The sequence below is a fragment of the Oncorhynchus mykiss genome, chromosome 16, assembly GCF_013265735.2.
Source record: "Oncorhynchus mykiss isolate Arlee chromosome 16, USDA_OmykA_1.1, whole genome shotgun sequence".
NCBI classification, from domain to species: Eukaryota; Metazoa; Chordata; class Actinopteri; order Salmoniformes; family Salmonidae; genus Oncorhynchus; species Oncorhynchus mykiss.
In genome coordinates this window covers 49,244,285-49,268,445 of record NC_048580.1, presented here as the reverse complement: position 1 = coordinate 49,268,445, position 24,161 = coordinate 49,244,285, and the positions used below count along the sequence as shown (strand labels likewise).

General features: G+C 42.8%; 2 protein-coding genes and 1 long non-coding RNA gene across 12 annotated transcripts in view; 1 reads left to right on the top strand and 2 right to left on the bottom strand.

The window, feature by feature from the left end:
- The window catches only part of LOC110492183 (ankyrin repeat and SAM domain-containing protein 1A), a 114,045-nt gene extending 105,950 nt beyond the window's left edge, over positions 1 to 8,095 (bottom strand). For all 9 annotated transcript variants that reach the window (XM_036947136.1, XM_036947143.1, XM_036947144.1 and 6 more), the window contains exon 1: positions 7,688 to 8,095. In XM_036947136.1, the coding sequence (XP_036803031.1) occupies positions 7,688 to 7,863 (176 nt within the window). In that variant the 5' untranslated portion in view covers positions 7,864 to 8,095. The remainder of the gene's footprint in view (positions 1 to 7,687) is intronic.
- A 714-nt stretch (positions 8,096 to 8,809) lies between these two features.
- Positions 8,810 to 10,409, top strand: LOC110492191. Its single transcript, XR_002468972.2, has 4 exons — positions 8,810 to 9,190; positions 9,301 to 9,376; positions 9,499 to 9,582; positions 9,703 to 10,409. It is a non-coding gene; the product is annotated as an uncharacterized LOC110492191 (long non-coding RNA).
- Positions 10,410 to 10,411: 2 nt separating this feature from the next.
- The window catches only part of LOC110492182 (UHRF1-binding protein 1), a 55,928-nt gene continuing 42,178 nt past the window's right edge, over positions 10,412 to 24,161 (bottom strand). The window contains exons 9-22 of one of the 2 annotated variants that reach the window (XR_005036539.1): positions 23,907 to 23,993; positions 22,766 to 22,936; positions 21,489 to 21,637; positions 19,508 to 19,649; positions 19,112 to 19,305; positions 17,476 to 18,749; positions 17,146 to 17,315; positions 16,808 to 16,950; positions 16,499 to 16,649; positions 15,535 to 15,797; positions 15,253 to 15,361; positions 15,030 to 15,127; positions 13,436 to 14,608; positions 10,412 to 13,393 (exon numbers count right to left, since the gene is read on the bottom strand). Coding sequence is in view for 1 of the 2 variants with exons in the window: in XM_021566270.2 (XP_021421945.2) it covers positions 14,492 to 14,608; positions 15,030 to 15,127; positions 15,253 to 15,361; positions 15,535 to 15,797; positions 16,499 to 16,649; positions 16,808 to 16,950; positions 17,146 to 17,315; positions 17,476 to 18,749; positions 19,112 to 19,305; positions 19,508 to 19,649; positions 21,489 to 21,637; positions 22,766 to 22,936; positions 23,907 to 23,993 (3,068 nt within the window). In the remaining variant the exon portion in view is untranslated. Of the gene's footprint in view, positions 14,609 to 15,029; positions 15,128 to 15,252; positions 15,362 to 15,534; positions 15,798 to 16,498; positions 16,650 to 16,807; positions 16,951 to 17,145; positions 17,316 to 17,475; positions 18,750 to 19,111; positions 19,306 to 19,507; positions 19,650 to 21,488; positions 21,638 to 22,765; positions 22,937 to 23,906; positions 23,994 to 24,161 lie in introns of both variants that reach the window. The other variant, XM_021566270.2, reaches the window with a different exon arrangement.

Sequence of the window (24,161 nt, the reverse complement as noted above, 5' to 3'; positions counted from 1 at the left end):
CACAGTCAACTTAGTGTATGTAAACTTCTGACCCACTGGAATTGTGATATATTATTTCACTTATAAATTCACTGTGTCTGTAAACAACTATAATTTGTTTTTCAACAGTAAGAACAGCCAAACACATGTCCAGGCTGTGTAAGGGCTATTTGACCAAGAAAGAGAGTGATGGAGTACTGCATCAGATGACCTGGCCTCCACAATCACCCAACCTCAACCCAATTGAGATGGTTTGGAATGAGTTGGACCACAGAGTGAAGGAAAATCAGCCAACAAGTGCTCAGCATATGTGGGAACTCCTTCAAGACAGTTGGGAAAGCATTCCAGGTGAAGCTGGTTGAGAATGCCAAGAGTGTGCAAAGCTGTCAAGGCACAGGGTGGCTACCTTGAAGAATCTCAAATATAAAATATATTTTGATTTGTTTAACACTTTTTTGGTTACTACATGATTCCATATGTTATTTCGTAGTTTTGATGTCTTCACTATTATTCTACGTGTAACTATTTTTTTTTTTATAGCTTACAGCAATGATAATCTGCCAGTGTCACATGGCAGGGCCAAGTGAGGCCTCTTCACAGAAGCATCTCTCTGTCTTCACCCCCACATCTGTGGAATTCATCATGGGTAAAGGAGGCCCGCCACCTACCTCTTCTCCAGCTTTTTCTGACAAGACAAACATGTTGATTGTAAATCTTACATGGCCTCACATTCAGACTGTCATCCCAAATTCAAATACTTTAGGAATGCCAACACATGGGTGTTAGATTTTACAGCTACCACTTCTCTCTCCTAGATGGAACCAGAAAGAAGTTCAGAGATCACCCTTCCATCCCCTGAACGTGACACTCACAGCATGCTGTTAACCAAACATCTAACTTAGCTCTTAGCTACTGGAGACACTACCTGGGTGCCAGGCATTCTACTGAACTACCATTTAATTAGCATTCTCTTCCTGGTTCACCACATGCCTGGGTGGGTAGTGTCACATTGCTGTTAACATTACACTACAGACAGATTCTAGGAATGCATAAGTGATTCCTGCAGAGAGCTCTTTGGTCTGTGGAGACACCATGGTCTCGAGTGGCTGAAATGACTGCGTGATTACTTATCACAACACCCTTTGCTCTGTTTCCCTGTCACGGACAGATATGAACATTCAATTGCACAAAGTGGACAAACCAGTCATGCTAAATGAAGGACAGAACATGCATGCATAACAGAGAAACCAAATGGCTTTGTTTCATTAAATATGTGCATCGTTCCATTGCAAGCACTTCTGTTATTAAACAAACCATTTTTATATATATATATATATATATATATATATTATTATTTTTTATTTTTTTAAAAAATTTTTATGAATATCGCAAGCTACAACATAATACCATTTTTTGGCACAATTTTCTGCATCCAGTATGAAGGAGGTTGGAGGATGGTTCAAAAGCCAATGCTAAATAGCGTTAGCACAATGACTCGAAGTCTACAGGAACAGTTAGCATGCTAGCTGTTCCTGTTCATCCCCCTCTGGGGAAGTAGATAAATAGCTTCATTGCCAAAATATCAATCCATCCATTTAATATGGTGGAAATTACAGTCTTTATAGCTAATTACAGGTTATTTTTCTTTATAGAAAATTCTTAGGCGGGCCGGGCGTCTAAATGTTAATTTTCGGGATGGAAAAACAGTTTCAGTGTCAACTTAAATGACCAAAACCAGATAGAAAGCACGCAGAAAATATTTTGAACTATATAGATTTTTTTAATAATACCATCTTTGAGAACAATAAAACATAAGCTAGACACTCCGAGAACTGGATTTTTTTATATTTTTAAAACAGGGATCCAGGGCACATACCTATTGATGTTGTTATAATGTTTGAGCAGAGGAACACAGCATTAGTCATGGCAAAACGCATAGAATTTCAGTTAGTTGACTTTAAAACTGCTAGATTGGCTCTCGGTTCCATAGCAAACTATGTAGAATTACTGGAAATTTGATTAAAATCTGCAAAAAAAAATGTCCTCTCAGCTCAGTGGAAACATTTGTAGAATTGCAGAAAACATGCATTACAACAGCAAAATTCTCTCCGCCACCAAGATAGCTTTCTAGCTAATAGGCTATGTTAGAGTTTACACTTCCTCTTCCAAAGAACTGTGGGGAAGTTAAAACAATGAAACTTTCTACCAAATCTATTCATTTAAAAATGCATTACTTCTACTTGCCATTATTATTCACCTGATAAGACATGTATTTTTTTGGCTAACATGAGGGGGTCCCTGGGTTGCCGGTTTGCCTGTGTGGGTGTCCCTAGGCAAGAAAAGTTTGAAAACCCCTGGACTAAGCTAAAAAAAAGAATGTGCTAACAAGGCATTGGCTATTAGGTCTCGAGCTGTTAGCTAGCAAGTTACATTTTCACAAGGGTGGTCCAACTACGCAGGGACCGACCAGAAACCCTACACGCAAGAAGATTTGAGTGGAAGCACAATTCACTTTCTGTGACCGTTGTTGCACAATTGCAGCTTGGGGCTTATTATAATCACCACTCGGATTTGAGCAGAAGACCTGAGCCTGGCTGGCACACACATCTTTCCTCCCAGTACCTTCCTCTGTGGTTACTGGTTAGGACCCATCTGACGTCTGTACTCTGTAAACTCTGTCTAGGCTACATTTTCTTCAAATGTGTTTTTTATGCATATTTTAGCAAAACAAGACCAACAAACCTGCAGAACTTAGGGGCTTCAGTGTGTATGTAGCCTACACTCTGGGTCACTCAGGGCGAGAACTTAATTCAAACTTCCTAAAACCTCCTCTGGCAACAGGTCCTGTCCCTTGACCACTTCCCCACAATGACATTTCACAAATGGTGACAGAAGCTAAACGCAAGCTTACATTTCAGTTGGCCTACTTGAACAACCTAATCCCGACTACCACAGTATCTAGCTACAAAATAGCCAAAGTATATTCAGCTTTCTTGACTGAGGACCTACAGTACTATTAAAATAGTCAATTTGGAGAAAAGGGAATGCATTTAAAAAGGTATTTTGCACTGAAAGCTCTCTTTTTCCATTAGGACACTTAGTCTAGAAAAAGCCCAAACTGTTCCTTGGGGCCTGATAAATATGAAAAGCGATCCTCTCTGTGCTGTGTCAATGGGACAAAGGAGCTGGCTGTGAATTTAGGAGACAACACACAACCCTTCATCTGGCTAAACTCTGAGTGTCAGTTCAGTCAGTGCTGCTCCATGCATTCCTCTGTTAATTTCCCCACAATGGGCAGGCCAGGCTCTCTCTCTCTGGCCTGCCATGGGCTCCGTTTACCTCTGCCTCCAGGACCGGAAACCAGCAGCTGAGGTTGTTTGGACAACCTGGGACAGGAAGTGCCAGAGAGGAGCTCTTCCAGTGGACCTCCAGGATCGAGACGGATCATGGGGCCAGAGTGAGATGTGGGCAGTACGTTGCACTAAGTGTACAGTACACTATTTGTAAAGGCATAGCTTGAAGTGAATGTATGACACAGTGCTTCACCACTTCTGCTTCTTTGTTGATCTTGAGCCACTGGACTAAAACACATCCATTGACACATAGAACATGTGATAGGGCCTAGGCTATTGTTGAGAGGTTTGCACAGCGGCAGTCAAAAGGCCATATAAGCAATCTAAAATAACAGATGTAAATTCTATTTAAATGGAAGTCAATTCAGGAAGTGAATTGATATTCAACTTGTCAACTGAATACCACATGTTCTGGCATTGACTGGCAGTGGCATGTCATTGAACCCAACCCTGGTAAACAGGAAAGCCTTATCAGGCGTCAGTCTGCTGCTGTTCAGTCTGGAAGGTTAGTATTGATGCTGAGAAGGTTATGTTGATGCCTTAGGCTCCCTGTCTCTCACTAGGATAGCTGTGGGGAATGCTATCCAGTGTCATTCCATCCATTTCTCTTTCTGTTTCAGAGTAACACAAAGCACATGTGGGGGTTCTGAACATGAAGGGCTCAGTGTGTGTTCAATTGCATCTTCCATTCAGGTGTTCAGGAAGAGAAGACATTCTGCAGAGGAAAGCTGTGCTCCTGCCTGGCTACGAAAACACCACAAGTCTCAACATGTACTCCATTCCATAGGAAGAATGGCAAAAATTCTGCATAAATACAACACACCATCACCAATGCTGACAGTTACTGTGGGAATACAAATCATGTTGCATGCATTGTGCAAAGAAGGCCAACTACCTATGCTGTGCCTGTGCTAACCAATGTCAGTGTAACAACAACCTAGATGGATTTTCTGGAAATAATATTGCACAATGTCAAATTTCTACATCAGTTGGAACAACAACCACATTTGGCAGGTGACGTAGTTCAACGTGAAAGTTGAACATGCACAGATGTAGGCCTAAAGATCACTTATTTTCCACCATGAAAATAAGCCGAGCAAGCCGCACACAACACAGGCCAACCGTCTTTAGTGAAAGAACTCTATTGAACCGATGTCTGAATCAGTATGGTAATTTCACAGATGCTCCTAAACCAGGGGGGGTCAAACTCATTTGACGGAGGGCCGAATGTCCGCGCGTTTTTGGTCATCAATTAAGACCTAGACAACCAGGTAAGGGGATTTCCTTCCTAATTAGTGACCTTAATTCATCAATCAAGTACAAGGGTGGAGCAAAAAGCCACAGACACTCGGCCCTCCATGGAAAGTGTTTGACACGTGCCCTAAACGTATTGTCATTTTCATTACATGCGCTAAATCAAATGTCACAAACAATAGAAAATCTCCCCCTGGGCCACTTGGGGGTAAGCATAGGCTACATGTCCATACTTCCGTATAGCTCATATATTTTTTATTTATTTCACCTTTATTTAACCAGGTAGGCAAGTTATATACATAGAGGCAATGCTAACAGTATATTTGAAAAGCTAAAGATCTCATAGATCTTCAGAAAAGTGGATATTACTAGGCTGGAGATATTCACAGTCTATAGACCATCAGTTTATTTATTTCCAACAAGTGCTAGACAAACATTTTCTAGGAGGTTGGTTGCCAGCCATTGATTAGGTGAGCTAGACCAGGGAGCTTCAAGTTCCTTGGCGTCCACATCCTTAAGGACTTAACAGGGTCCACACACATACCTGCACAGTCTTGAAGAGGGCATGGCAGCACCTCTACCCTTGCAGGAGATTGAAAAGACTTGGCATGGGCCTTCAGATCCTCAAAAACTTCTACAGCTGCACCATCGAGAGCATCTTGACTGGCTGCATCACCACTTGGTATGGCAACTGCACTGCCCTTGACTGCAGAGTAATACAGAGGTGGTGTGGACAGCCCAGCAGATCACTACGGCTGAGCTCCCTGCCATCCAGGACCTCTACAATCAGGCAGTGTCAGAGGAAGGCCTGACGAATTGCCAAAGATTCCATCTACTCAAGCCATAGACTGTTCACTCTACTACCGTCCGGCAAACAGTACTGGAGCATCGGCACAACTTCTACCCCCAAGCCATAAGACCCCTAAATTGCCAGACTGCTAAATAGTCAATTAATGGTAACCGAACAATCTGCACTCACACTCTTGCACTGACTCTAAGCACACTCACTAGACTTTATATACACACACACACACTACAGTGTCACTCCCTCACACGTTCACTCACATAACACACAGGCATACCGACACCACAAACTCACACTCTTTTACACTCATCATTTGCTGGCGCTACTTTGTTCTTTATTTTACTCTTTTACCCGCCTTCATGTACATATCTGCCTCAAATACCTCTGCACATTGATCTGGTACTCCCTATATATAGCTTCATTCTTGTGCATTTTATTTTATTCCTCGTTATTTACTTTTATTTATATTTTTTGACTCTGCATCGCTGGAAAAGGTTCGTAAGCAAGCATTTTACTGTAAAGTCTACACCAGTTGCATTTGGAGCATGTGATAAATACAATTTCATTTGATACAATGGGCTCATCATTCCCTGTCCACCCACAGATCTGTAACAGACAAGCAGGGAGGGAGGCAGCCTTGAATGCATCATGACATCCCTGAATTGGATTTCCGATTAAGAGGGTTTCATGTAATTAGCTAGAGTACATTCAGTGTAGTGTACAGCCTGCCAAGAGTAGCACAGTGATGCATCACCTAGGGGCTTTTAGCCAACACTTGTCTCAGCCATGGGACGTAGGCACCTCGATGAGGCTTTTAGGAGGTTGATTGACATGGCTGCTATGCACCTGTGTGTGGCCAGCATTCTAATTTCAAGTGGTTTATCTAGTCCTAGTGTTTAAAACAGGAAATAATGAAAAACCTCTCTCGTTGGGCTTGTGTATTGTGGCATAGACCTCAAGAGAAATATGTTCTCAACATGTTATCCCCAATCTTTTTCCATGTTTATTCTGTAGGGTTGGTCGTTATGTGTAGCCTAGTTCCAGACAAGGTGCAGGAGGTTCTTCCACTACCCCAACAGCACACTGCCCTTCTCTTGTTAACCAAGTACGCACCATAACATAACAACAATGGCCTCTTTAAAATGCACCTTGAGTTATGTTACGGAGTACACAAAGGGCACCACTGGTCCCAGGGCAATTACTAATAGCCTAGGTCATTGTGTATTCCATTCGTCCCATTTCTCCTGCAACCTTTACCTGAAAGGGCTGTAGAGCAAGTGTCACCAAAATTAGTCTCTCTGACATTATTTCTCACTACTCTCTGTGGGCATTCCAAGTGCACTCCATCTATCTAATCCCAAAAACACAAAATGTGTTCTTTATTTATTTAATAACCTTGAGCAAGACAGACTGAAGTTGTTTTTAAGTAAAAAAAGAGCATGCAACTGCCCAGTCCACCGACAAACTCAATTCCTTCCACTTGCTAGTAGAGACAAGTTTCGGGAGGACATGGTGCAACAAAATGTAGGGGGAAGAATCATGACCCATTTTACTCACAGATCCTGTTTTATTGCGTTTTTCTTGGTTTATGTAAACGAATTTCACCGTGGCATACGAAAATGAATGAGTCTGGCGTCAAACATGAATAGGCATGTAGCCTATTGGTTAGAGTTGAGCCAGTAACCGAAATGTCCCAGAATTGAATACAGAGCCGACCATACCACAAATCTGTCGATGTGCCCTTGAGCAAGGCACTTAACCTTAATTCCGTAATACTATGGCTGACCCTGTATAGAACACATTTCACTGCACCTGTGACATTAAAATAAAATAAACATTTTTATAATTATGCTGGGGCGTTCGTAGACTATTTTTCTCAACGTTCCAAAATGTCTAGACAAACCAAAAAGCATGTGAGTAGTTTAGCTTCCCACACAAACTACTGACGACTCGAGGTTGCAATCTACTACATATGAATATCTTGAATATGTAACGAGTTTTATGTTGCAATACATTTATTTTTCACTGACGATCATCTAACAAAGAGGCACTTCATTGCGCGTGCATGGCTACGTGAACATGTTATTAAACATGGCGAAGCAAGGGTACACTGCATGGATGCAAACTAACAAATGAATAGCTGATGCTGTTATTGCAACCGAAATACAATAAACTGATTACTCCGGGAGGTTGTTTACTGAACGTGGCTGTGCCGTTTACAACGTGCCCATGCACCGACGTTCCTGGTCGGAACACCTCGCGCTCTGCCTCCCATTCATCCACTGATCTCCCCTACCTGAGAAGGCTGGACAGCGGGTGAGAAGCATTGTGACCACTGATATTGCTGCTTCCACCAGTCCCCGATGATCCACTGCCACTTCCAGTCGATTGTCGTTTCCCAGAAAGAAGCTTTTCCACAGCGGCAAGATTTCCAGTGCGCGCCGCCTCTAGGAGTTCCTGCTCCTTCCCCATCTCGGATAGAGTAGGGGGTTAGACGGGAGAAAAAAATCCTTTGCGGTCCTCTACCAATCTCACAGACGTACTGAGAAAAACAATGGTTCCCTGCACGACTGGATCACTCTCCCAGCAACACAATTCTCCAGGATTGTTCTGATCTCCCACTGTAGCTCCGGGGAAAAGTTTCGTTCAGTACCACGGAGCAAACTTCCTTCGCCCAGTCTCATGCGCGCGTCACTTCCTCGAAACTGGCCCTATCTGACGTCGTTCAGTCATTTTTTTTCATAATTTCTAATTTTGGTGATTATTCTATTACCAATATGCACAAAATATATATTTGTACTAAATACAGTAAGTGCACAGTAAGTACACTGTGCATGTGCACATGGTTGTACATGCAATAATCAACTATAAAAAATCCTTTAAAAAAACTGTAGGATCGTTAAACACAAAATATATGTGGGTGCCAGAGTTCATTGCATATTCCATTTAATAATGGAGGCTATTGACATATTGATATAATTTAACTTCGATTACCAAATTACATTTAGCCAGAGCATCATCTGAAAAAAAAGCGTAGTATTTTATTTCCCATTGACAAGCCAAGCATTATGACTAGTTGAATGGAAGTACTCAACTAAAGCACTGGACAAAATATAACTGTGTGTGTATCTTTACTCAACTGACAGAGAAAAGACAACTATAAACAAAGTCACACATTGTTTTCAGTATTCTCTCAATAAAAGACCAATGAAGTTGGAAAGGAGTTGTCACTAGTTACCACAAGCACAATGTCCAAATTGGCTATATCGTAACAAATCTTGAAAATAAAAATGTGCTTTTTGGTTTTAATTTAAGGTTATGATTAGGCGTAAGGTTAGCAGTGTGATTAAGGTTAGGTTTAAAAAATAAATTTTTGAAATGGGCGGGGTTTATGGTTTTGTGGCTATGGTGACGACCCGGGAAAAGGAAGTGGATTTGAGCAGCAGCTTCCGACCGCGAATGTTCTAAAAAAATGTTTTGATGTGGCTTAAGTGTGTTGTTGGAATAACTAGAACTTATAAAGAGTGTCATGATATAGAAAAAAATTGGCCCCCAAAGTACTGGAACCCTACAACAACCTCACAACAGAGCCCACTAGCCTGACTCAATATATAGTTATTATTTGTTACATCTTCCCTACAATCCTGTTTACTTTGCATGACCTGCTGAAGGACTCAATGGCTGGAGATGAGGATGAGGGAACCGCAGGTCACCCTGCTTCCAAAAAGCTGAAATTGGAGCCTGAGAAGAAAACGGAGAGGTGCCAAAAGGTTGACTAGGATGACATACAGAAGATGCGGTAAGATTCATATATTCTACATTGTATTGACAAAGTGTTTGTGGTAACTGCACAACAACATATTTGTTGCAAGAATTCGTACATTAACATTTTCCCCCCGTGTTGTCCAGGGTTTGTCTCCTCATTGTCTGAGGAGCAGCTTTAACTGCTATGAGATCTGCCTTCCCTAAAGCTGCTATAAAGAAGGTAAGACCTTTAGGCAGTTTTATGTAAGATTTCATCAGAATCGGTTCAATTTCAATCAGAAAATTCACTGATGCATGTATGCTGTATTTCAACATATGTTTATCTTTACCTGGTTGATACAGCTGATACAGTCCATCACAGGATCCAGTCTCTCAAAATGTGGTTATCGCAATGTCCGGTATTTGCTGGAGAAATAGTGGAAGACGGTGAGTAAAGGACATCGCTGGGTCAATATTGACCAGATGAGTTCTTGATTGTCTTGCATCTCCACCAACAAAGACTGAGGCATTTTTGACTACTCTACGTTCTTCTGTTTGGCCCTGCAGCTGTGGACGTGTGTGAGAAGAGAGGAGACATGCCTCCCCTACAGCCCAAGCACATGAGGGAGGCTAAAGAACAGAGCAGATCCCCAATATAAAGCACAAGAACATTCTCTTCCACTGAGCCACTCATGCCTTGCTGATTATAGAAGGACAGAGCCAAGCAGGGATGTATTCCACCTTTCAGATGGTGGCAACTTACACACCACTTTATCATGTTCATTCTCTGTATTCCAATGTCCACTGGCATGGAGAATGTCTGGCTATGAAGGCAAATGCAGTATACTGCTGTCAGGAATAGTCCAACTCCAAAGTCAACCTCTGTGTTGAGGGTATTTCTTGGATATACTTGTCAATAATAGAACGTTTGATGAAAATATTAGATCTACTTAGTGTTTGTATATGTGATGCTTTATTATTTGAGCTGAAGCATAAAGCTGAAAGAATGTATCCAAAATTGGTCCCTTCTAGTGTCTCATGGAAAAAAGTGTTTTAATACAGAATTTGGGTCAGTAACTGACATATTTCAATAAATCAAATGTATTATCTTCTCATTAATGACAGGTAGTCTCGTAAATTGAGTTTGTGTGTGTGCATGTTATAGGACACTAACCTCAAGCCTGCTCTCTGACCAATAAATGTGTAAAAACCATACTGTGTAAAGATCAGTCACCACCCTACACTAGGAGAATAGACAGCACACAAATAAAGGTTGCGTCAATATTTTATCACTTAGAAAAATTCTCACGTACTAATTTGGTTCACAGAACCAAGTTTACATAAGTCTTATTGAATGACATTAAAACATCTTGGGTGAGGAATTCTAAGCAAATGTTACACAAATTTGACATAAAACACAGTCAGAGGGTCTCAACAAATGTATCAGGACATTCATTATCTTCTCTGGGATGATTCTCACTCTCACACTAAGAAAGTGCAATTTCCAGTTAATGTACCCCATTTAAAAGTGCAAATAATCCACAGAGCAAAATAATAATCCATTTGATTATTACATGCACACACTCACTCTGTCCACAACAATGAGAATACTATATTTTTGCAAAGTCATTCTAATAACTAAAGGGACAGAGTATGCCAGGCCCACCCCCTCATGCATGGCACTATTTGGCTGGCTCAGGGCTGTTGTCATGGTAACCCAGATCAGTTGAAGGGGCAGCAGAAGTGTAACTTGACAGGCTGCCCCCTGTGAAGAGGAAGCTGGCTGGGGGCTGAGTGGTCACCCTGCTGCGGATGGAGAGGGCTTACAGAGTTGTTCTAAGGAGGGGGTGAGCATGGATTTTAGTCAGTCATACAACTGCAGCTTTCATTCCACATCACTTACAATAACCAGGTTTAGACGGATTGGCTGACAACGTCAAGAAAATGTGCGCGCATCGATATGGCAGGAAGGCGTGCATTATGATTCTGAAAGGTCAGATGGCAGGCAGCCTCTTGTCATTGTTGCTAGCTATGTGGGATATCAAATGTGTCTTGTTTCAGCTCATATCACAGATTATCCATTATATTGACCAGATACTCTAGTGGCTGCTCAAACAATTAAACGTCTTCAAAAATGGAAGGCAGTCGGGAGGCGGTGGGACCATTCTAGCCAATGAGCGTGCAGATACATGCACATCGGTTTCCACTAGTTATCATCACAGGCACAAAGTCAAAATTGGCTACGTGAAAATAAATAAACAAAAACGTGCTTTTTAGTCTTAATTTAAGGTTAGGCATACGGTTAGCAGTGTGGCTACATTTAAAATCAAATTTTAAGAAGATATATTTTAGAAATGGGCGGTGTTTGCTTTGAAGCTGTGGTAGTTTGTGAAGACCAAACACAAACTATTAAAAAAGTGTTTTTTTCTCAAAGTTACAGGGTTGTCACGAATCCTACTTCTATCAGTACACTACTAACAACGTAATCATTGCGAAACTTCTATTTGATCAAATAGCTCTTAGCCGTGGTATATTGGCCATATACCACAACCCCCTGAGGTGGCTTATTGCTATTATAAACTGGTTACCAACGCAATTAGCGCAGTAAAAATAAATGTTTTGTCAAACCCGTGGTAAACGGTACTTTTAGCCAATCGTCATTCAGGGCTCGAACCATCCAGTTTATAATGTTATTGATACCATGTCTTGTTTTGACCAATCTCATGTCTATGCTAATTGTGCAAATGTATTTATGTTTAAAAATAAATACATTTTGAGACAAAATGTTCTCAAGTGTCTAAGCCTACCCTGTCTGTTTCGCCTGCATCGCTTGTTGTTCTTAATTATACACTGGGTGGGTCAAGCCCTGAATGGGAATTTAACCGCAAAAGTTATTTTTATGTGCACAACCTTTAACCGCAACAAATCAATATGAGGGAAACGACTCTGATGGGAACATGGGCATATTGTTTTAATGCGGATTATAGAATATTCACATGAAAATCTGTCGCCAATTGGTTGGAAACCTAGCTACAGCCAAGGCCATGCAACAAAAAAAAATCTACAATCAAAAAAACAATTGGTAGCAGTATGTATTTTCTAAGAGTTGTTGATATTATTCGTAACGGAATCACTACTTTGTTACACTGAATGTGACCTTTAGGGAATGTTCAAATACAAACATGCATGACGAGGGAAAAAACTGACACATTAGACAAGTTAATTTGTTAACCTTAGGCATTTTCACTTTTACATAAAAAAATAATAATAATTGCTTAAAACCATTCTCAGGCTATGGGTACAACATAATTCATCCTTTGCGTCATGCTACATCTCTCAATCAGAATGTAACACTATCATTCATACATTAATATCAGAAGGCAACCAGAGAAACAAGCCCAGAGGCTTGGTACAGTGGTATATTATTATGGCCACCAGAGGTCTCGCAGTTCCACTCAGAAGAGAGTGGAGAATGATGCTAAAAGCTCAACCAAGGGTTAGTTAACTTGTTAGCACCATACCACATACACAAGTCTCTTCTTGACACATTGGACTTTCTCCCTATTCACACTTGTTTTGCTGAGTGTGACTTTGATCTAAGTAACGTTAACCCAATGTCTCTCCTCTTAAGTACCAATCTTCTGAGACAAACATTTTAGAAATAATAAACTTTGTCAACTCCACATTAGATATCCTATAATTACTAACAAAACTCGAATTATATAACCACATTAAATAATATAACTCCAATTAGTACAAAGGCTTCACAGGTGTTCCATAGTAATAGAAAGGTACCCAATGGGTAGAATACAACACATTGGCATTAGTGCACCTGTCAGTTTTAGTGTAGATAAAAGCATTAGCATTATACATATTTTGTGTGTATATACGCATTTAAGATGCAGTATCTCTATGTATTCTTTGATCTGATGGCTGTGCAATGTGTTTGTTGAGATGGCTAGTAGCAAGACTGTCTTATCCAAAATTATTTAAAATAGCTGCAAAAAGTAAATATTCATGACTGCCTGTAACAGTTCATATCAAAATAATAACACTACATTTCATCCACACTGGGATCCAAAACAGGGGCTTCTAACCATAGATGAATATACCCCAATCCACTCCCCTGTATCTAAAAGTTAGGGATAGCAGAAGGACTTATTGAAGTCTAATTCTGTTGATGGTCAGTGAGGTATTAGTATATACCTAGATGGTGTTTCTCCATGCAGATGGGTGAGTAAAGGAGATCAACTAATACCTGTCTGAGTGCAGGGTACACCTCTCAAGTAACAAACTAAACCAGTTAATGTACCATAACCATTGTCTTAACTGTCCTCAAAAGATCAGAAAGCATGTGTCATCTGAACATTCAACCACCAAATTTAGTTTAACCGTAAAAAACAAAATCATGTACGTTTTTTTTATTTTTTAAATGCAAGAAAAATAAGACGGGAACATTTTGACCTGGTATCTGAGAACAGTGTGGAGAGAGCTTTCCCCTTCTCGGATACACAACCATTCAAAGGGATAGCTATGCGGAGGTGTGTCTGGTGATCCCACAGACAGGAGCTCCATGTTTACAGTGCAGTACTGCTTTAAGTCAGTGTTTTTCTTTCCCTTCCCCACTTCTATTTAATACACAATCATCCTAAACAACGTTACATGAATGCATCTAAAATACCAGCTACTAACTATACAGACGTACAGTTATGTACAACTATGAACAGGATCTACTTTACAATAGCAAACAGTTTTATAGTTGCAGCTTGGTGGGTGTTTGTAAACCCGCGCACCAACATTCCTAGAGCTCTAGTGGTCTTCACAGGGCATGCCTGACATTGAAAGATGTGTACAGGAAACAACATCAATGGACTCTTAACACTACTAAACTGACAGTTCTCTGCATAGAAGACTGCATAGTAGACAAATTTTGGCATGTGTTCTTCAAATAAAAGATTTGCTAAAGATAGATGGCCAGTGAGGTGCAGCACAACAATGAGTCAACTATTCTCTATGGTGGTTTAAATTCAAACTAGGTGTAAATAGCTTTAAATGTACAGCAATACCCGTCAGTGTGTAAAGAGTGACTACAGTAGGGCACCTGTTTTCTACAGGGGCCCCCTATGTGTTCTCTGGAAGTGACACACTGTTTGTTTGTGCAATTCATTACAAGAGCTTGAACTTTAGAACCACCAGGGTGGATTCCACTGTTAGGTACTCATCACTGTTCTTTAGAAATGGTCATATGCCTGGGTTCAGACAGCTAATTTTGTCCAGACATTTCTATCAGTTCCTTTACTCCCTTATTGATGTAGTGCCAGTATATTGCCCTCTGCTGGCCGGGGAAGTAAAGCGGTCACAGGTCAAACATGGGGTCATACTTCCTGACTTCCAAGAGGAGACGCTCTCGGTCAGTGAGGGCTTGAGAGAGAGCCGACTGAGCTTCCGATAGCTGCGACTCCAGGGAAGTATTCTGAAGGGAAAAGGTTGTTGTCTTTATTGCTTTTCACTTCTAAATAATGTTTCTTTGCCAGGGCAAGTATGCTAAATCTCTTCAGCTGTAATTGCTACCCTGATTTGGCCCCTCTTAGCCTTAACAAGAGAACCAGACAAGAACAAGAGTACTACAACTGTCTGGCCTTGTCTTTATCTAATCATCCAAAATGTAACTTAAAAGTATTCCATTTAAGCCCTGTGAGTACATGTGATTTTATATCAACCGTTTCACACACATTTAAGGTTAAAAACCATAAGTACAATGCAACTATTGTCGGGACTGTGCTATGGTGAATAATCACTTTATGTATGCTATGCTTTCATTTTACATGGTGGTTCAAACTAGCCTAATCCTCACTGATACTGGTGAGCCAGTGTGAGTGGGTGTAGAGATCTACCGTGATCTGCGACAGTTTTCCTTCTGTCCAACAGTCTGGCTTCTCCAAACATACCACAGCACCACCTGCTGAGTCTCTTGGGACTGTGCCTTCACCACCTGCAAGACAAGACAATACATATTTAGAAATAAAGATTACTCCTGTTATTCGATGTCATTCAAGCAGTGAGAGACAAAATCATTGTAATATTCAAAGACAGGTCCGTCTCCTCTCCCCCAATCACCTTTGATTCTCAAAATGCCGTCATCAGATCGCTCCACAACCACCTGGTCTACGGTAAAGGTGATAGGTTGGGGCTGGGGGGCCGTGGGGTAGACCTTGGGACCATCATCCTAAACAGGAGGGGAAAACACTGGTTAACTCCATTGCATGGATGGCAGGCTAACTGTCATTTATTCAATCTGTATCCTATGGAACGCTGTTGGGAACTTACCACGTATAAATATAACATCAAATAACATTATCTGACCCCAACAGAGTTCCATAGTCTCCGTTACCAGCTGACCTTCAGAGTGATAGTGACGTTTTCCAGCCGGATCTTAATGGGTTGGATGTCAGCACTGAGCTCATCCTCCAGGAAGGGCCCCAAGGTGGCCAGGGTAGAAACCAACAGATCCACCCGACAGTCTCGCACACCCAGCTCCAGGTGACCCACCAACGCAGACAGAGAACCATGCCGCGCTGCAGAAGGACCCATCTCCATCCGTATGCCCACCACGGGAACTGCCCTGCAGCCTTGCCTGTGGCCAACGGTAGACCCACCAGGCACTACGGACATCATGTAAAAAATGGTGTGTTGTGTAGTCAGAGAATGGGTATTATGGATGCAGAGTGGTCTAAAAGTAGCATTGAGAGTCTTTAGTAGTTACACTGGGAGAACGAGGTGATTACAGAAGTGATTATATCACAATATGAGTATGTATTTGTATTTATTATGGATGCCCATTAGCTGCTCTCTTCCTGGGGTCTAAGCACATTAAGACACACATCACACAAAAAAACAAATAATATAAAACAGTACATCATCTAACATCATTACACCACTACATTTCTACAATACAAAATGTATAACACTACAATATATAATGTATGTGCGTGTAGAGTGCGTGTGCTAGCCACTGTGTGAATTTGCAAGTGTCTGCGTTGTCCCATAAGGTGTAGTTTTTCTTTTTGTGAGTGGATATAACAGGTGTTTGACAGGGAATCGGAGAGAATGAGTGAGTTGGGAGGACAGAGTGTTCTCTGACAAAGGGAACCATTTTTATTCGAAATTGAGAGCCAGTGTGTTGACACAGATGTTGAGTGTGACTGATGCTCAGTAAGGTGCAGGGTCTTTAGGTAGTTAAGTTCTACTTCATTTTCGATGACTGACAGAGGCAGTGTTTTTACGCTGGATTATTATCCAAATCTGCCACTGGAAGTCATCCAGAATGGATAAAAGCATAGTTCCATCTGTAGCTTGCAGTTACCTGGCATCAGTTCAGCCAGCAGGTCAGAGAACCTGACGTTGCCCATCTGTCTTAGGATGAGATCCTGGGCCTCCACTGCCACCACCAGGTCCTCTCCCTTCAGGTCTGCCACACAGGCCATCCCACTGAGCACCAGCAATAACACAGAGGTCTGCACAGCACACCACAGCACAATCAGTTAATCACAATAACAATTCTGCTTTGCTCAGCTTACAAATACAGTATGATTGCTGAGCATATACAGTGGAAGTGCTGACAATGCCTCTGTAATGTCACACTGGACAGTGTATGTATGTAAATGGGACCCACTGTGTCCTGTGTGATGTCCTCAATGCTCTGGGACAGGGAGCTGCTCAGGTCAGCTGAGGACCCCCCCTCTGTCCCCAGGGCAGGACTGCCTCCACTGGGCCCCGGGGTGCCGTTGGTTCGCATCATGGACACTACCCCTGAGTCTGAAACCACAACAGAACACACAGGGACAAAACTCTATTGTCCAGTGGGATTCAAGATTATTGTTTTTAAATCATCTTACTAGATAGATAGTATATCTTTATTTTTAAATGTTCTGTATTCTCTTGATAAAATACGCATGTGTGTTGTAGAGTTTGGATGGTTTTGAAGTGACTGATGATATTGTGGGGAGTTACCATCCATGAGGATGGCAAAGTTCTCACTGGCGTCGTTTTCCACTGAGAGGTGGTCGTTGGGCAGGCTGCCATCCAGGATAGCACTGTCAAATGAGTGCTGCGAGAGAGACTGGTTCATGGACTGGAGCCGCAGGCTGGCTATGGGGGACCCCTCCTCAGGGCGCTGCTCCCTACACAAACAGAAACGGAGGGTGAGTTAGGGTCAACAGCCTGTATGTTCATTCACACCAGTAAAACCACATCCATACAGTTTACAATATGGACCTGGGAGAGCTGAACCATATAGTGTAATGACAACAGCACAGCAGGAGAGCATGCTGGGAAACCTACTTCGCCTGTGGATTGAACAGCTTGCTCATCCCCGACCCGCGACTCATGAAGCTGAAGGCATCTTTTGTGATGGAGAACGCCCCTTTAGTCAGGTCCAGGGAGGCACTAAAGGCATCTTTGGTGACGTCCTTGGTGGAGGTGAGGGCAGTGGACAGTTCTCCCTCCAGGCTGAAGGTAGAGGGGTCCCTGGACAGGAGGGAGTGATGGTGTTCAGGGGAGAAGGGAGGAGAGAGAACAGGACCACTGCCATCCCCCTGGGCCATCTCCCCCTCCATGACCTCCACTGCCTCGCTGGCCTCCTCTACTACACCATCCACCTCCTGCTCAAGGGGAGGAGAGCTGTTGACGGTGGCAGTGGTGTTTCCTATCCCACTGTCTTCCAGAAGGCCTGGCGAAGTAGCCTGGTGAGTGGGGGAGAGATCGGAGTCTGTCAGGCTGGGGCTTTCAGACCCTTGGGTGTGGGCCTCCTCTGGCTCCGTGGCTGCAGGTGGTAGCAGGAGCCCCAGCTCCACTGAGTCCATTAGGAGGGCTAGGCACACCGTAGGGGGGTCAGCCTCCTGGCCCCTGGCCTGCTTAGCGTCCCTGGTGTCCCGGCCCAGCTCGTGCCCCAGCCTGGCCAGGGTGTCCTTCATCCGCAACAGGGCAACATACTGGTAGTGGTTGAGCCACACCTTGACCGGTGTGATGGCCTGGACCAGGAAGTGGATAGAAGCCACTGCAACCTCCTGTCGACTGTCCTGGTTGTGTTCCAGGTTGGGCGGGAGGTGGTTTTCCTGCTGTTCTGGGGTTTTATGGTTGGGATCAACAGGAGCTGGTTCATTGGGGGAGGAGACTAGGGAACTGACCTTAAACGCAGATGGACGACACATCCACACAGAAATGGTGAAAGGCTCCACGAAGGGGTGAGCTCTGCCCCTGTTGCTTTTCCGCGCCCCCTCGAAGCTCATGGACAGACGGGACAGGCTGAAGAACCAGACATCCTTGGGCCTTAGGGGCCTCCTCTCAGACAGGGACAGGGGCTCCATCTCCTGGGAGTGCTGGAGGAAGGCAGAGGGTAGGGGGAGGAAGGAGCTCTGGTCTCGGGGGAAGGAGCAAGGGGGAGTTGACTGGAAGAAGTGGCAGGTGGAGAAGCTGCTGTAGGTGGTGTGGAGGTCGGCCCGGGTGCCGTGGGGGGAGTGGCGTGTGTTGCTGAGGACGATCTGGGGAACGGTGATGCTTAGGGACTGGGGCCGGTCCTGGTGGTCCATGATGGACGACTCCAGGGGAATGATCAGCTGCAGACAGACAGGGTGGAGGCACAGAAACAGGAACACAGTCATCTCCTGACCACTAACCCAGTAATAACATCAACACCAAAGTTTAAAATGGGCCCTTTCCCTTTCATTGGAGAGAACTGGAGACGAAAGCCAGAAGCATTACAAAACTGTGAACCGCATACCCATTACCAAATAGAGCAGTGTTTCTACACAAAAGTCCCTAAGGGCAAACATCTGGAAGGTTGAACAACACTAGAAACACTTGAAATGACTTAAAGTTGTGTAATGAGCTGTAATACTCTGCTGCCAAAAGGGACACTGACTGCAATGATGCAACTCTATTCTGACAGCTTGGTCTGGGTTTATTCAACCAGTCTCACCTTGATCTGAGCTGCGTCCATGTGGATGTCTATGTGCTCCTCTGCCTTGCTGCTGTCCTGGAGGTGGTAGAAGGCTTTGACCTGCTCCAGGGTACGCAGTAGGCCCCTAGAGAACAGGTTGACCCACAGCAGACTTGCTGGGTCCAGGCACAGCTGTAGGCCGTTCAGTTGGGCATATAGGTTAGTATTGGGTACTGGGGAAGGAGAGGGGGATGGAGAGAGGGACATATTTTCAGTTGTAAGATAATATTTGAATGGTTTGTTTCTTTCACCAGAAGAGAACTGAATATTGAATTGGAGGATCAGCAAGAAACTACAGTTTGAATAATTTACTAGGATAATGACTAAATAGCAGTTTGCAAGAAACACACACAACAGTGTATGGTTAGCTCATACCAGGCAAACCGGGGTTGTCAGGGAAGTAATACTCTGTGAATTGCAGGTGGATGGCTGGTATATTGTCTGCTAGGTTCAGGGCCTTGCGGTTACAGGATATTAAGGACGGGGTCTTCTTGCTGTGGCATCCCCCTGTAGACACCTGTGTGAGGGATGGTAATAATGATTCATGTGAATTTGAATTCTGAAGTGCTTTTCTCACACAAAAACGTAAAAGTAATGATGAGTTTTCTGACGGTCAGAGGGAAAGTAGTGTAAAAGGAACTTAATGCAGTATTAACTACAGTAAGCTCCAAATATATTGGGATAGTGACAATTTTGTTGTTGTTTTGGCTCTGTGGATGAAATTATACAATGACTATGAGGTTAAAGTGCAGACTGTCAGCTTTAATTTGAGGGTATTTTCCCCGTTTAGAAATGACAGCACTTTTTGTACACAATCCCCCCATTTTAGGGGACCAAAAGTATTGGGACAAATTCACTTGTGTGTATTAAAGTAGTCAAAAGTTAAGTATTTGGTCCCGTATTCATAGCATGCAATGATTACATCAAGCTTGTGACTACAAATTTGTTGGATGCATTTGCTGTATGTTTTGGTTGTGTGTTTTATTTATTGTGCCCAATAGAAATTAATGATAAATAATGTATTTTGTCATTTCATTCACTTTTATTGTAAATAAGAATAGAATATGTTTCTTAACACTTCTACATTATTGTAGATGCCACCATGATTACGGATAATCCTGAATGAACCGTGAATAATGATGAGTGAGAAAGTTAGACGTAGAAATATCATACTCCCAAGACATGCTAACCTTTCACCATTACAATAACAGGGGAGGTTAGAATACCTCTAAGACATGCTAACCTCTCACCATTACAATAACAGGGGAAGTTAGCATACCTCTAAGACATGCTAACCTCTCACCATTTCAATAACAGGGGAGGTTAGCATACCACTAAGACATGCTAACCTCTCACCATTACAATAACAGGGGAGGTTAGCATACCACTAAGACATGCTAACCTCTCACCATTACAATAACAGGGGAGGTTAGCATACCTCTAAGACATGCTAACCTCTCACCATTACAATAACAGGGGAGGTTAGCATTTTTTGGGGTATGACATTTATGGATCTGTAACTTTCACCCTCATCATTATTCATGATTCATTCAGGATTATCCGTAACCATGGTGGCATCCACATTAATGTAGAAGTGTATAGAAACTACTTCAATACACATATGTGAATTTGTCTTTTGGTTTGAATACTTTTGGTCCCCTAAAATGGGAGGACTATGTACAAAAAGTGCTGTAATTATTAAACGGTTCACCCGATATGGATGAAAATAGTAAACCCTCAAATTAAAGCTGACCGTCTGCACTTTAACCTCAGTCAGTGTATCCTTTCAAATCCAAAGTGCTGGAGTACAGAGCCAAAACACTGTCACTGTCCCAATACCTCTGGTGCTCACTGCATCTCATGAAATGAAACTACAAAAGGTCTTACATTTTTGATTATTTACAGAGAAAAGGGGAATTACCACCAACTCAAGCCCAAAATACCCCTTATCATGGCTTGCTGCATATTATATCTGATTTCCTCTATGGCTGTAAAAGTAGGAACTGCTTAGCTCTATTTGTGTTGGTAGGGGTTTTTCTACATCACAGCTGACAAGCTTTAGGGCACTCGAGCGTGGCGAGGAGAAAAGGGTTTCCCCCCTTACTATGATATAACTAAGACTACATTGTCAGGTTAGGAATTAATGTAATAGTGCATAGAGAGTGTTTCATTTTCTTCACATGGCTTTCCTGTCTTCAACATGTCTCGATTCTGTGCAACCAGCTGCATTCCATGTCTTCTATCCTTGCCATTGATAGCCTTTTAGAATGAATAGCATACTTTGACTGCCTCCATTACATAAAACAATGTCAGAGGAAGCCTAACGGAGAGATGTACATAGGTAGTCCTGTCTTACCTGATGTATATCCAGGTCATCCATTCGTACCACCACACAGCTGGAGCGGAGCCTCTTAAGAGGGTTCAACGGGAGAGGTTGTGCTATTGAGGTCCTCTTGGAGATCTGCTCCCTTTCAGGAGGGCTGGCCTTGGGGGTGGGTTGTCCATCTGTGTATATCATAAGTCAAACTTTTAGCGTCAGTATCTGTGACTTGAAAATAACCATTTATTCTCATCACTAGGTACACTACATTACCAAAAGCATGTGGGCACTTGCTCGTTGAGCATCTCATTCCAAAATCATGGGCATTAATATGGAGTTGGTCTCCTCCACTCTTCCGGGAAGGCTTTCCACTAGATGTTGGAACATTGCTGCAGGGACTTGATTTCATTCAGCCACAAGAACATTAGTGAGGTCGGGCACAGATGTTTGGCGATTAGGCCTGGCTCGCAGTCGGCGTTCCAATTCATCCCAAAGGTGTTCGATGGAGTTGAGGTCAGGGCTCTTTGTAGGCCAGTCAAGTTCTTCCACACCGATCTTGAGAAACCATTTCTGTATGGACTTTTCATGCTGAAATAGAAAAGGGCCTTCCCCAAACTGTTGCCACAAAGTTGGAAGAGCAGAATTGTCTAGAATGTCATTGTATGCTGTAGCGTTAAGATTTCCCTTCGCTGTAACTAAGGGGCCTAGCACGAACCATAACAAACAGCCCCAGACCATTATACCTCCTCCACCTAACTTTACGGTTGGCACTATGCATTCGGACAGGTAGCGTTCTCCTGGCATCCGCCAAACCCAAATTTGCTTCCAGAGGGAGTTTGGAACTCGGTAGAGAGTGTTGCTACCGAGGACAGACAATTTTATGCCCTACATGTTTCAGCATTTGGGGTCTCGTTCTGTGAGCTTATGTGGCCTACCATGTCACGGCTGAGCCATTGTTGCTCCTAGACGTTTCTATTTCACAATAACAACACTTACAGTTGACCGGGGCAGCTCTATCAGGGCAGAAATGTGACCAATTGACTTGTTGGAAAGGTGGCATCCTATGACGGTGCCACGTTGAAAGTCACTGAGCTCTTCAGTAAAGCCATTCTACTGCCAATGTTTATCTATGGAGATTGCATGGCTGTGTGGTCGATTTTATACACCGGTCAGCAACAGGTGTGGCCGAAATAGCCGAATCCACTAATTTGAAGGGGTGTCCACATACTTTTGTTTATGTAGTATGTGTCTGTTGGTGGATCAGATTCCTACTACAGTAAGAGGACCTGGCAGTGTGTTGTAGTAAGTCTCACCCTGGGTCCTCTTGGCAGGGAAGTCCTTGGCCTGGTTGGGGACCTTAGAGTCTGGCCCAGGGATCCCTGATGCTTCCACCCTCCTCTGAAACTCCTGCAGTAGTATGCCAGCCCACTGGGCCCGGGCATCCATCGCCCCACAGTGACGCTCCCAATGCCGACAGCCATCACCTGCAGGTCATATCATACAAAGTCATACATTAAGGTCATACAATAGGGTTCACTGCATGTTGAAAAGATTCCATCTCTCACCCTAATAAAAATATATACACCTGTATATAACATCCCAGTTATATACATCAACTTAAAGTATTTTTTTCCAAAGCTTTGTTTTTTACTATTTGATCTGGGATTTAGCATGATTGCTCAAGCAAACCAATCCAATCTCCCTTAAAATGTGTTTTCCATAATTGTGTAACAGACCAGTAGTTCTGATGAAGTGAAGTGGAGAGTTCTAGTAGGAATTGAGGTGCTCCACATTCTACAGTCAAATAATTCCACTGAGAATAATAGCAATGGGCATCCTTCGCCATCCAGGCTATTAGTTTGCATGAATGAATGGAGAGGAGGCTTAATAGACGTCTGAATGGAGGTTGAGGTTTCATATACTAGGAATCATGTTACAATGATTACGGATAAGCCTGAATTAGACGCACAAATATCATACACCCAAGACATGCTAACCTCTCAACATTACAATAACAGGGTAGGTTAGCATTTTTTTGTTGGAGGGGTGTATATGTGTGCGTCTAACTTTCTCACTCATCATTATTCACGATTCATTCAGGATTATAACCAAAACAAATAGCAAATGTTTCCAACAAATGTATGAGTCACAAGATTGATGCAGTCATGTGTGCTATGAATATGAGTATTAATACTTAACTTTTGACTACTTTAATACACATAAGTGAATTTGTCCCAATACTTTTGGTCCCTTAAAATGGGGAGACTATGTACAAAAAGGCTATTAGTTCGCATGAATTAATGGAGAGGAGGTTTACTAGAAGTCTGAATGTAGGTTGATATTTCAGTGGGAGCACTAACAAAGAATGTGGTGGACAGCAGTGAATAAACGTGAGCTCTAATTATAACAAATAGTAGCACAAGTCTCTTGACCGATCGGGGGAAGTACACTCACCAGGCCTGTGGATGGGGTAGTAGTCAAAACCAAGCTTGCGGAAGGTCAGCTGCATTGCACCATGGGGGCATGGAGGAGGAGGCTCATCTGTGTGACATGAGAAGTCAGAGGTCAAAAGCTTTGTTCACCTCTGACAACTCTGACAACAAACTTTCATCATCAAGAACATAATTGGAGGGTGGATTTTTGTGTAAATACTCCTCTAAGAAAACCAAAAAATGGGATCGCGGGAGAATTTTCAAAATCCCGAAGAAT